General features: G+C 34.2%; 2 protein-coding genes across 2 annotated transcripts; one reads left to right on the forward strand and one right to left on the reverse strand.

The window, feature by feature from the left end:
• Positions 1–366: 366 nt before the first annotated feature.
• LOC129951118 (uncharacterized) lies at positions 367–1,440 on the forward strand. Its single transcript, XM_056063135.1, has 2 exons — positions 367–778; positions 841–1,440. Exons 1-2 carry the CDS (start codon positions 377–379, stop codon positions 1,438–1,440), a joined length of 1,002 nt encoding a protein of 333 aa, XP_055919110.1. The 5' UTR covers positions 367–376.
• Positions 1,441–12,468: 11,028 nt separating this feature from the next.
• On the reverse strand, positions 12,469–13,443 carry LOC129938923 (uncharacterized). The gene is made up of 2 exons (XM_056046757.1): positions 13,098–13,443; positions 12,469–12,644 (listed from the first exon to the last, which is right to left on the reverse strand). Exons 1-2 carry the CDS (start codon positions 13,441–13,443, stop codon positions 12,496–12,498), a joined length of 495 nt encoding a protein of 164 aa, XP_055902732.1. The 3' UTR covers positions 12,469–12,495.
• Positions 13,444–13,949: the final 506 nt, after the last annotated feature.

Consider the following 13,949-nt stretch of genomic DNA (forward strand, 5'->3'; position numbering starts at 1 on the left):
TTTGTTTTGCTATATCGGGCAGAATATAGCATTTCTCTTTGAAACCTTTAATCCTACATATAGCTAAGGCACTACAATAACTCTCTTCGTCAATGAATCAGTCTTTAAATAGCTGCTTTTCATGACCAGACCAAATATTATTTTATTTCTCATTAAAACAAAAAAAGCGGAATCATCATTTTATGACCCCAAACAAAGTTGTTGGTATAATCAACTTATAAGGTCAGTTTTCATGGCTCTGTTTTAAGTCTTATTGCAATGTTTATAAACAAAAAGCAAAGAAGAAATACAAAATAAACCTAAAAATTGAGTCATGAGTTGTTTAAGATTTTGAATTAAGCCACTACTGCCAGTGATTCACCCGACTTCGTTAAGAATGAACATCAATAGTTCTTCAGTTTTGTTCTTGGTAGTTTTAGTAGTTTCTGAAGTTCACTCATGGAATTTCGTTTCATTGGGGTTGAACGACACAACCTATCGATTGATGCACGTTTCCACGTACTATATCCGGGCTTTTGTGTGCATCGAAACACAATCCAAATACCATCCAACTTTGGTGGAGTCTTATTGGCCTGAGAATTTCTTCGCTCTAGCACCAAAAGTGTTTCCCAATAAACTTGCCCACAGGAGACGAGACAAGTCTAAAGATTGCAACTTAATTCAACAAGCTATGCTCACCCAGATAGACAGCTGGAACAGATTATGGATGTTGGATAAGGGCAGCCGGTCATGTAAGCCAAAAATTATAGTTTACGATCTTCTGAGAGATAACCTTGAGGTAAGCATCATGGTATAGCCAATATTTTATTTATTTCTTTTTAACTGCTTTTATTTTTTTAGGTCTTTCGAATTGAAATCGATCAATTTAGAGGAAACGAAATCATAACAATGAAACTTGGTCCAACACCCACATGCTGTCAGGTCGAAGAGAAGGCCTACTTTGTCGTTGCTCATAAGCCCTATCTCCTAACGTTCGACTTGCTACGACACACCTGGCAGAAGTTACCAATCTCCAGTCGGAAATACGACAACATTCAACAATCATTTCCTGTCCATCCCAAAGATATAGCATTTGGCTATGGCAATCAATTGTTAATTGGTGAACAATGTGGCAAACTGTTTTTGGCCAATTCGCGAGGCAATGGAACTGAAATTCAGGCGGAATTTATGGGAAATCTAATTGGATCCCCGCAAGGGATGATTATCGATGATGTTGGCATAATGTACTATTTGGTGCCAAAGTTTGGAGCAGTGATAAGGTGCTTCCCCAGAATGGGTCTATCGACGGAAGATAATGAGATTTTGTCATTGAGTTCGTTGCCAATAAAACAGATATTTTTCGGAGTTCAAGGATCTGTATGGCTAGCCAGTGAGACACCGATATTTGCCTACGATCATTGTCATCGTTTGGTGGAAAATACTAGGGTGGCTGGTGGTTAATTGAAGTTTTGAGAATAAATGTCGAAGAAACGAATATTTCCGTTGTTTTTGTTTCCTAAGCATTTTATATACAAAGTAAAAATGTTAATTCAGTGTTACGAATGTGGAAATATTTTGGAAGAAAGAATGATGCCAAGTGTTGTTGACTAATCTAGATTCAATTAAATTATGATATTCGTTTTAAACATATGTAGGTTCATTCATTTCGTGATTTTAAGATATTAGCTCTATAATTTGGAACCTGTCAAACTCGGCCAAGGGCGGATCCAGACTTTAAATAAGGGGGGTCAAACGCTTTACATATAAACAAGTTTTTACTCACCGCTTAAAATTGCTGTGTAAAGGAGGCTAACAAAATTTAAAAAACATAATCTGTATCTTAACCTTAAATGTACACATTTTAACGGCTAAAGTTACTTGTAAATTTTTTAAAGAACGCTTTTATTCAAGGTAAATATAGTCTAACTTCTTAATTAAGTCAACTCTCTACATATAAAAGCATTACAAGATTGCAACAGTTTTCTAAATATGGCATATTTAAGAGCTGAACACAATAGTTTAGAGGGTTCCTTTCAACTACTATTTCTACTATCGCTATCAGTATGCTAACTCGTAGATTTAATGCTAGCAAAATATTTTAATCTTAGTTAGTTTAATAAAAGTGTCACTTTTGCTGTTTTTGGGACTTTTATATTCTTAAAGTTCGTGTTTAAATCTTAGTTCTAGAACATCTTAAGAAAATTTACTTTAAAAAGTAGATTTCTATAATTTTGTAAGGTCTTAAAAATTTTATTCAACAGAAAATCAATTTTGAAAGAAATATAATGCGCGACTGGGTTGCAGGACCGTCGAGAGGAAATCCGGACCCGGAACGGACAAATCTATTTGGCAAAAAGATATAGTTCGTTCTAATTTCAACGAATAGCATGAAATTGGTTGGAATTAACGGAAATAATATTTTTTTGTTTGCAAAGTGAACCGAAAAAAGTGTTAATCATCAAATCAATCTTACGGGTATTGTCCAGTTTAGTTGAAATGGAAGATGAATAGAAAATAATTGTACATACGAGTAGATCAGATTCCAACCAGAATCATACTTTCAATTCAATATTGCCAGCGATATGTTAGTAACTGATAATACGGTCAATTAACTATAAAAAAATAGCATGGAAATCTATTACCTATTATTCTATCTATTAAAATAAAATAGAGCAAAATAAAAGTATTAAAAATGTTGTTTTTAAGAAAGAACTATGTATTTTAAAAGCTTTACATTAAATACCCTTTATTGTTTTTCTTAATATCAAAATATTATCACAATGTTTTCATTAGAGTTAGTTTACATTCAATGAAATTTGTTCTTTTTCAAACGAGCCTTACCAGGTTTCTAAACATCAAAAATACTTTTAATTGCATCTAAATTTAATTTCCTTGCCAAAGGTGCTTCGATGCATAGTGTAGTAAGTCTAGAAATACGATCTTGGGATGAACAAGAACGATGCAAAGTCTTTGTTGTGGCAAGGATACTTAATGATCGTTCGGCACTAGCTACGGTTACATGTATTGTGGAAAACAGACGGAGAGCAACACAAATGGTGGGGAAAATTGTCTCCAAATTCTGTGAATAAATAGCATTGAGCAAACTCAATGGAGGAAGTTCTGCTGCAAAATTGGCTTCATAAACGTGTTTTATATGAATTATTTCTTTTTTCAACATACTTGAGACACATGCAAGTTATGCTTTTGGACGAAGTCCATTGTTAAAAACTGCCATAAAAATGAAAATGTATCATTCAAATTCTTCATCGTATCCAACCGACGAGAAATTCCAGATAAAATTAAATCAACTATGACGAAAAAATTTTCTTGGTCTCTTTCTCTTGAATTTTTTTCTTCTTCTCTTTCAATTTGCTCTCCGGCTCCTCGATTTTCTACAAATTTCTCTTTAATTGCCTTTTTCGTTTCGATGAGAACGATTTTGGAACATCCTCCAATCCAAAAGCAACTGATTGCATTAAGATAAAATTTGATCCCATCTTTTTCGAATGATGTACAAATCGGAGATCAAGTTATCGAGATTTCGAATTTCAACGTCAAAAGCCATGTTTCTGGATTGAAGAATGGTACTTCTCTCATTTATAGCGCTAAGAACCTTGCACTAAATCGAAATCATCAGGACGCATTCCAATTTTGTTCATATATTTTAAAACGCTATTTACATTTCTTCAAGTTTCAGCAGTTAAATTAATATCACTTAAGGCTTTTAATGATGTAACAAGGTTTTCAGATGATTTGCAAATGGTTTTACTGCCTCCGTTCTAGCTGATCATCTTGTGTCGCAAAGTTTGTGTCTTCTAAACGGATTCCGTTTTTTGTCAATGTTTCGCAGATCCGATCAGTTATTGCGGTTACAGTTTTTTAACTTTCCATAGGAAGTTATTGTAATGGGTCCGATTTGTCAAATTGAAAATTTTGACATTTCTCGACGTTTCAAGGTCCCTAGAGTCTAAATAAAAGATTTTTAGAAAGATGTTTGTGCATGCGTGTGTACATACGTACGTTAGCGACGTTTTTTTCGTCGTCCATAGCTCAAAAACCAGGAGAGATATCGACTTCAAATAAATGTTGTTATACAGATAATAAGGCAGAAAGATGCAGAAAGGGCTCTCAAGAAAATTGCGTTTTTGGTTTTTTATCATATAGGTGAAAATTTTGGTTAACCCTAAATATGTCATGAAACAATGACGCTAGGGACTTGAATTAAATTCAAACTACGAGTATTTTTATTTCACAGAAAATATTGTTTTCGATATTCAGTAGTTTTTTTTTATAAAAATTGTCCATTTTTTCCTTAAAAAATAAAATCTAAAAGAAAAAGTACGCAAATTTGGTAAAAATTGATGTTCGGTTCTTGATATCTCTCAAATTAATATCATTCATCTAATTTGTAAAAATCTAAGAAATGCTTCTAAAATTGGTAACAAAATTTTTCGACTAAAAATCTATTTAACAAAACTATATTTTCAAACTAAACTACTTTTTTATATGAAAAATATTGTTGTTAATTTTAATTTTTTTTAAGAATAATTCAACTAACAACTTTTAAAACCTAACACGAAAAACTAGAAACTTTTAAGCAAGATAAATAGACAGACGGGATGGGAAGTTATCAGTGTGGGTCGCATCCCAGCCTCTTTTTTTTTGTTGCAATCGACAAATTCCAAAAACCGTTCTTGGATGGTAAACACATTTTCTTTCACAGATATCGCAAAATAAATGTGTTTTGTTCCACATGACTAGAATCGGGTGTTGCATCGACATTTATAGCGAAGTATTTGGCGTTTTATCTCTCCTTCATTTTGTGCTCTTGTTGTGAAATTCTTACTTTTTTCAATTGCTCCTGAAGTAAGTGGTCATAATGACTAATTAATTCCAAAATTAGCAAAAAATTCTCATTATTTGGCTCTCCAATAAGATTGCTATCGCCTCGTAGCCCTAGTCTCCTTTCGCCAAAAAGTAATTGGTCTTCATTTTTCTATATAGAATTCCTTGACATTTTTTGGTTTCCCTAGTGATTTCGTCATTGAGAAGAGCATCAATTGAAAAGTTTTTCATTATTAGGAGTTGTAATGAGCGCCATCGAACGTAACACTGAACATGATCGGTATTGTTTTCATGAGCAGGCAATCCGTCGTACTGCTTTTTCCACACTTGAAGGCAAGAATAATCCTAACTAGCTGCATATAATTATGTCGGTCATACTTTTATATGTAATCTATGGAATATTTTATGGCTGGTTTAATATACACACTTTGAATGGCTTATACTTAAACTTTGAAACAACTTATTAAAAGTTTAATTATTTAATATTAGGGAAACCCCAGTTGAAAGACGTTTGCGTTTGATTTTCCGGTCCCCCGAAACCGAATCAAAAATTTCGTTTACAGCAGAAACAAAAATAGAATAAAAGAAACTTTATAAAAACATTGATTTCAATTTTACGGGTCCCTAGAAAATCCCGGGTCCCTTACCCCTTCTCTACGTGGCTGCTGGGTCGCTAAAACTTGCTACTTTCTTCAAAAAAGTCTGGGTGGAATCGCCTTAGGCGAAAATGGACTATCATATTTTTTTTTGACTATCATTTCCATTCAGTCTGTGTAAGATAGTTTAGTTCAATTCGATTGAACAATTCCGGAATAGAATTGTAACAATTCATAGTTGCTATAGTGAAATTTTAAAATGATTAATATAAAATATCTACATAAAAGTATTAAATTAGCTTTGTTTTAATAACATTCATAATTTCCTTGTGTTTTTCGAATGTCATAAGCTTTTTTCGTCACATGAATGTGTTTTTGTACCTAAAAAAGGTAACTGAAAAAAAATACATTCGTTTTTTGTAATCGTCTGGTACCTCTATTCATATTTTTGTTGTGACAGCTTTTAAGGTATCAATTTAAATATCACTTTACGTAGATCAAAAAAGATTATTTTGACTTTCATTTTTCAACAATTACCACCCATGTTTAAAAATATTTCCTATATTTTGAGATTTAAAAATGTACCTGCAGAATTTCTCAAAAATTTAAATGTCATTTTATTTTGTCTTATATTTTTGGTATGCAGTTATTAAGCGCTTATAAATATAAATTTCACTTTAAAATTTCGTTAAAAAATGTTCACCACTTTCTGAGATATAAAGAATTTTTTTTTAAATAAAAAAAAAATACATTTTTGATCATCAAAAATTTGAAAACTTGATCATCGACAAGATAGTCTAAGAGCCGGCAGCAAATTTTGGGAGTGGAGTGATAACCAAAATATATATACATATATGTGTAGATATACGCAACACTATGCCAAATTCAACCGTCTGGCAGGTTTTTTTTTCAGCCGGGGGCGGGGGTGGGGGTTCGAAAATGGTCATTTTTCCGATTTTGGGGTCGAAGTGATAACCACTTAAATGCATATATACACAATAGGGGGTGGTGCCCTGATGTCAAAAAAGTGTGTCCAAGACGTTTTACTTTCAGCCTTCCCCTTGCCAGACGGCCGCCAAAATGCGCGAAAATCAACTTTTTGGGTCGAAGTGATAACCACTTAAATTAATATATAATCAATAGTAGATGGTCCACTGATGTCAGAAAAGTGTGTCCAAGACGTTTTACTTTCAGCCTTCCCATTGCCAGACGGCCGCCAAAATGCGCGAAAATCAACTTTTTGGGTCGAAATGATAACCACATGAATGATACATCAAAAAATCAGAAAAATTCCCCTGATTCTAAAAATGTGTGTCCAAGACGTTTTGTTTTCAGCCTTCCCCTTGCCAGACGCATTTTAACACTTTTTAACAACATTTTTCAACTTAAATCCTTAATAACTTTTTTTCTGTTATCCATAACCAAAACAGTCATATACCAAAATATCACAAGATTTCCAATACGTTTTCTTTTCAGTCTTATGCTTGCCAGAAAACCCCAAAGAAAGAATGCACAAAAACCAAAATTCTTCATCGGACGAATCTGATGATGGAGAATAGTTTTTTTTATAATTTATAAATTCTTATTTCAAAATTTCATTCAATTTTATGTCATGTAATTCAATAATTTTTGTCTAAATAAAATACAATTATTATGCTTTGAAGGAAAACGGTGGTTTTTGTGCATTCTTTCTTTGGGGTTTTCTGGCAAGCATAAGACTGAAAAGAAAACGTATTGGAAATCTTCTGATATTTTGGTATATGACTGTTTTGGTTATGGTTAATAGAAAACAAATTATTAAAGGATTTAAGTTGATTCTGTTAAAAAGTGTTAAAATGCGTCTGGCAAGGGGAAGGCTGAAAACAAAACGTCTTGGACACACTTTTCTGACATCAGTGGACCATCTACTATTGATTATATATTAATTTAAGTGGTTATCACTTCGACCCAAAAAGTTGATTTTCGCGCATTTTGGCGGCCGTCTGGCAAGGGGAAGGCTGAAAGTAAAACGTCTTGGACACACTTTTTTGACATCAGGGCACCACCCCCTATTGTGTATATATGCATTTAAGTGGTTATCACTTCGACCCCAAAATCGGAAAAATGACCATTTTCGAACCCCCACCCCCGCCCCCGGCTGAAAAAAAACCTGCCAGACGGTTGAATTTGGCATAGTGTTGCGTATATCTACACATATATGTATATATATTTTGGTTATCACTCCACTCCCAAAATTTGCTGCCGGCTCTTGGTCTAAGAGGTTTAACTGAAAGAGAAGATTATTGAAATTGTTCGATAAGATTAGAGCAATGCCAAAATATGAATTGGGAAAAAAATTAGAGAAAGTTTTAAAAAAAATCTATCTGTTCACTTTTGAAAAAAATTGAATTTTCGATTCTTAACCGAAAAAGTTGTATTGTACTGCTGTTATTTTTCGTATTAAAAAATGAAAAAAAAAACGCCTTAAGCTAATCAGCTAAAAAGCTTAATTTCAATCGGCACAATGGTTTAGGCTGTAGGGGCCAGGACAGACAGACAGACCCACTTTTTTGACTTTTCTACCATCGTAATGTTATGTTTGATTTTTTGTTCTCGTGGCATGATGGTTAGCAAGTTGGACTGCCATGCTAGAAGTTTTGGATTCAATCCCTGCCTATGCCATCTAAAGTTTTTATTTCACGGGTACTGCCGCTTAAGAAGAATTAACAAATCTTTAAAGAGTAATTCTTGTCATGAAAAGTGCTTTATCAAATTAGCCGTCCGGATTCGGCTTAAAACTGTCAACATTAGTCGAACACAGGAATGGTTGAGAGTTGTAAGTAACTAGTACTTAGTTCTTTACGGACTGTTGCGCCACCTAATTTATGTATTTATTTAGTGTACAATTAATTCAAAATAACGGGTTATCTATTTTGCGGTTTCAAAAGTATAAGGCTGGAATTTGAAACCTTACAAACTAAATTGTTAAACCAAATTGTTAAAACCTACTGTCATTCTGCCACAGCCACATATCATGCTTTAAGAGGACATAATGGTTTACTTAATCGTCCAACTACGCAAGCAATTAGCAAAATTATGAATACATTTTCTTCAGCGACAAAGAACGAAATTCTCGTATTGGGGTTCTGAGAATAAAAAGAGTCTGTTTGGTGCCTTCTTTGGGCCGGACGTGTGGTTGGACCTTACTTCTTCGAAAACGACGATGGAACGACTGTCACCGTCAATTTGGAGCATTATGGTCATTTAATATCCGACTTTTGTTTGCCTGGTATCGAAGAAAACGAGGACCTTAAGAATTAACTCGGATTTATTCACCAATAAAAAAAGTTTATTTGAAAACTTGAAAACTGATTGATTGAGAATGACATTTACCCCTTTGTTTGCAATACCTGGGCATAATTTCATAAGCGTGAACAATAGTCGCATTCACAAAGCTAGGGGCTGCGTAGTCAAAATTCAGCTAGCTTTGTGAATGCGTATTGTATTCCAAAGGCGTATAGCTGAGATAAAGATGTCTCGGATGTAAGGCAGGTGAAATGTGGTAAAATTAAACAAGCAGATATGTTGGATGTCGAAAGCCGGATTTTATCAAAAAGATATGACGGCTGCATAGTTTTTAGAATTGAAAATAACAAACACATGGTACGAAACTTCATATACATAATTATAAAATGACATGCCTAAAAAATTTGTTTCCAAATGTGAAATATGGTCGAATCTCCTCAGATTGTAAATATAGCGCAGAGCACTATTGAATGCTACTTGAAGTTTTCTTTCAGTATCACAGTTATACAATATTTCACAACCATACACGAGAACTGGTAACACCAAAGCCTTAACGAGAACTAATCTTGTCTTTGGTGGTGTAAACTTTTGAGCTGTCCATAAAGTTCGAAGAACCCCATATGTTTTACCCACAACTTCATTAATATGGTCATTCCATGTCAAAGTTCGGTTGAATACCAACCCTAAGTTCTTTGACTTATCCACGAATTCAATTTTTGAAGAACCAAGCATAATTGAGGGAAAATATGACAGATCTAGCTTCTTTTTCGAGATAACAAGGCATTTACATTTCTTCGGATTGAGCGAGAGACCATTGTTTACCGACCACCTCATAATTCTTTGGAGATCATCGTTCAGATCATGTGCACAGTTTTCTATGAGCCCAAGAGGGCAGTTTTTTTAGATTTGAATATCATCAGCATAAAAATGTTTCGATGAATTCAAGATTGTATGTTGTATGTCATATATGTACATAGAAAATAACAGAGGGCCAAAAATCGATCCTTGTGCAACACCCCGTAGCACAGGACAAAAATTTGATAAGGCAGTCTCTGAGGAGGCAGCCTGTTTTCTATCACTTAGATACGATGAAAACAATTTAACAGCAGAAGCAGACATATTGAAACGGTGGCTCATCTTATCAATAAGAATAGAGTGGTCAACCATATCAAATGCCTTGGAGAAGTCCAGTAAGGCAAGAAAAGTAACCTGGTCTTCATCTAGTTGCGCTGTTATGTCTTTAACTACTTTCAAAATTGCTGGGGTACAGCTATGTTTGGGACGAAAACCAGACTGAACTGAGACGAGAAGATCATTACGTATGACATAATCATTAACTTGCTTATGCATAATTCGTTCGCAGATTTTGGACAAATAGGGAAGAATTGAAATCGCCCTAAATTCCTCACTCGATGAGTTTTTAGGTATTGGAATAATTTTTGAATTTTTCCACTAACAAGGAAAATCACAGGTCAAAAAGATTGTATTGATAATGTGTGTTATATACGGAAGCAAAAAAGGTAGTATAGATTTCATAAAAACCGGGTGTATTCCATCTATACCAACTGCATTAGAGTTAATGGATAAAAGGCTTTCCACGAAATTTGTACTTTCAAAGAAAAACGGTGTTTCAGTGGTGTTTTCAGTGCTATTAAGCAGGACTCTATTACCATAGGTGATATTAGTATCTGGCTTCCCGAAGATTATTCCAAATCTTTCGCCCATCTACATTAGTTTTAAGCTTATTAGAATAGAACTTTGTTTTAGCTATTTTTATCTCACGAACAACTTCTTTTCGTTTATTTTTGTAAGCTTGAAGGTACTTATCTATACGTAAGCGCTTCCATCGCTGGTAAGCATGATCTCTTTGCATTATTAACAAACGAATTTCATTCGTAAACCAAGCATTTACTTTAGGTCTCACCCTATCTGTTGATAAGGGAACTTGTGTATCAAATATGTTATTTATATTACTATGAAGAAAGTCAACTTGAGCATCCGGCGAGGTCATACCATAAAGAAGACTTCAAGGAATTGAACGAATATGATTTTCCAAAGCAGTATAATTTATATTCTTGTATTATAGGTATAGGTATTTACTAAATGTTAATCAAACGCTTCCATATTTTCGCTGAGTTGACTTTCAACCAGGATCAAAATCAAATCTAATGGGGTGGCGCAACAGTCCGTTGTGAACAAGGGCCTAGTGACTTACAACTCTCAACCATTCCTGTGTGCGAGTACTGTTGTCATGAATGGACCTACAATTTTTTAGGCCGAATCCGAACGGCTAGTTTGAGAAAGCACTTTTTCATGACAAGAATTATTCTTGAAGGATTTGTCAATTCCTCGCAAGAGGTAGTACCCGCGATTTTTTTTTTTTTTTTAATTAAGGTGGCACAGGCAGGGATTGAACCCAAGACCCCTTGCATGACAGTCCAACGCACTAATCATCATGCTACGGGTACTACCTTTCAACCCGGATATTGCTGTTAAAGTCTCCGCATACAATAACGTTTCTTGCGGTGGTTGAAAATTCATCCATTAATGAATATATAGGTGTTAAATCGACATTTCTATTTGGTCTATAAACGCTACCTAAGCGAACAAAATGAACTCCTAACATTATGTCTACAAAAAGGTATTCAATAGGACATCCAATGGGTGAAAAACATTTAAGCTTACAATTTAGACCTTCTCTTATATAAATAGGTACACCTCCACCACGAAAAATTTTAGAACTATTTAAAGCATAAACAGCATCATTTATATTTGACAAGAACCAAGTTTCCGACACACAGCTCGCATCAACTTTGGAATTAACAAATATTTCTCTAAACTCATCTATTTTAGTTTGTTTGTTAATAGAAAACCTGATGTCGAACATGAGTGCTGATATTCTCAAATCCAATTAACTTCCTATTAATGGGGATATTTATTTGTATCATGTTTCAATTTATTTTCTATTTAATAGGCTTTTCACACCAAACCCAAAACATTGTTTTCGCGAAATTATCGGTTTTCGCCGAAAACCTACATCGAAAACTCAAGTTTTCCCATACATTTTCGTAAACGACAAGGTTTCGTAAACAACATGTTTTATATAAAACCTCTCGAAAACTAGTTGGAATTCAAAGTTGAACAAAACAAACAAACCTTTCGGAACATTCAGCGATCAAATAAATGTAAACAAAACAGCTGATGGCTGCTGTCAAAACAAATATTTTACTTTGAAATTTTATTCAAAACAATTATATTCAAACAATCAAAACAATTTGGCCGTGGTAAGTAATATTATTTATACAATTTATCTTTACAAAATAATAATTATTCCTTTTTCTTTTTTATTTACAGAATATGGAAGAAACAAAATTAAAAAAAGAAAACTGTGGGGGAGCCAGGATGAGGAGTACCTGCTCGAACTCTGGGCTGAAAAGGAGTCTGAGCTGTGGGGCAACCGGAAAAATTGCCACATTTTTAAAGAAATATCGGCTGCATTTGAGGGGAGGCTGGTCCACAACACTTCCGAGGAGATTAGAACAAAAATCCATAATCTCAGAACGAAATATAGGTAAGTACACAATAGCCTTGTTTTTTTTTATAATAAAGAAAAAAAAACATCGGCCCTTCCGAAGGTTCTCCATCAGAATGGGCTCTATTCAATAAAGTCCACACAATTGTTGGTGGACACATAATTAACAATTTTGTTGTTGAGGACAGCCGCCCCTCAGGTAAAGTATTAATAAACAAATAAACAACGCAATGAAGTTTTACTATGTACATATTTATTTTAAATTTCAGAAGAGACATCATTAGATGCATTTGCGGTTTCTGGTGACTCTAGGAGGTACTCCTCATCCCAGTACGAAGAAGATGTAGAAACTCCGTCGGCCGAGTCTGCATCTTGTTCATCGCGGGCTACTCCGTCAAGGCCCCGGGCTGCAAAGAAAAGGAAAAGTGATGAGGAGAACACTATAAATAAAATAGAAGGAAAAATAGAGCTCTTTATGAAAGAGTGCAAGGAAACAGTCGAAAAAGCCTTAGAGCTAGAAAACAAAAAAATTGCAATATTGAAGGATTTGGTCGATGAGACAAAAAACTTTAACTCTAATTTTTTAAAATTGTTCCAAAAATAAAGTTTTTAAAATAAATGTTTGTTTAGTGTTTTTTTAGTATATTGAAAATGTTATATGTATGTATGTATGTACATACAAGAAGTATTTTGCGCGATGGGAGAAGACGGTGGAGTGTGAGCTATACAAAAGCACCACTTCACCATGCGTCGCGACGTTGAGTTCGTCGATATGTTGCGTTATGTAGATATGTAATGTGTATATACTTAAGTATGTGCAGTATGTGTACATTTGTTGTATAGGTATTTTGTGATCTTACCTAATTGCATTTTGATGGCATTTCGGATAATGGAAGGTGTATTTCTGGCATCATCTACCTGTGTTGATTGTTCCGGTTGCTCTCTATGCGAATTATTGTTTGCATTTTGCAACCATTGGATGTTGATTTCATCATTATTAACATTCAGAAAATTATGTAAGACACAGCATGCTTTAATAATCAAGATGCTGTTATCGATTCGGTTATCAAGACCCTTTCCGATTCTCCTAAATCTTGCTTTAAGGTGTCCGAAACAGTTTTCAACAACTCTTCGACATTTCGAAAGTGCGTAGTTGAAGTTCTTTTCTTCTTCGGAAGCTGTGGTAGTGAAAGGAAATGGTTTCATCAAAGATTCGGAAAACCTAAAAGCGGAATCCCCAATTAGGACTACAGGAACATCCACATCGCATATTTTTTTGACATTTCTTTCAAAATTGGTTGCCGATGCTGTTGTCTCACATACGAATCTTCGTATATCTTCTAATCATTGCAACGCCCTGGACTTCCTACGTTTTTATAAAGAAATCTATAACTGTGTACACATATAAGAATTAGTTAATTTTTAAAGAAAAGGTTCCAATTAGAATTTCGATTATTACCGATAATCAACCACAGCTAGTAGTACAGTAGAATACCATCCCTAATAATTATAATAATCAACAGCATCCTGAGCAGGGGGTTGGATTTCAATATGGCAACCATCTTTAGTGAAATTGAAAATATTATTTGAGACAACTTTTAAGAACATACATTAATTGTACCCATACCAATAGCTCCAAAACATTGAGGGAAACCAAGTTTTTCGAAACCATTCACATTTTCCTTAATAATTTGTTCAGTAAGTGGATATGC

The sequence above is a fragment of the Eupeodes corollae genome, chromosome 1, assembly GCF_945859685.1.
Source record: "Eupeodes corollae chromosome 1, idEupCoro1.1, whole genome shotgun sequence".
NCBI lineage: Eukaryota > Metazoa > Arthropoda > Insecta > Diptera > Syrphidae > Eupeodes > Eupeodes corollae.

Excerpts from the sequence above, each read along its gene's own strand:
- LOC129951118 (XM_056063135.1), top strand. The coding sequence starts at position 377 with ATGAACATCAATAGTTCTTCAGTTTTGTTCTTGGTAGTTTTAGTAGTT. Across the intron at positions 779-840 it reads TTCTGAGAGATAACCTTGAG|GTCTTTCGAATTGAAATCGA; the intron begins GTAAGCATCATG and ends TTATTTTTTTAG.
- LOC129938923 (XM_056046757.1), bottom strand. The coding sequence starts at position 13,443 with ATGAAACCATTTCCTTTCACTACCACAGCTTCCGAAGAAGAAAAGAAC. Across the intron at positions 12,645-13,097 it reads TGCCATCAAAATGCAATTAG|CCCGGGGCCTTGACGGAGTA; the intron begins GTAAGATCACAA and ends TTTTCTTTGCAG.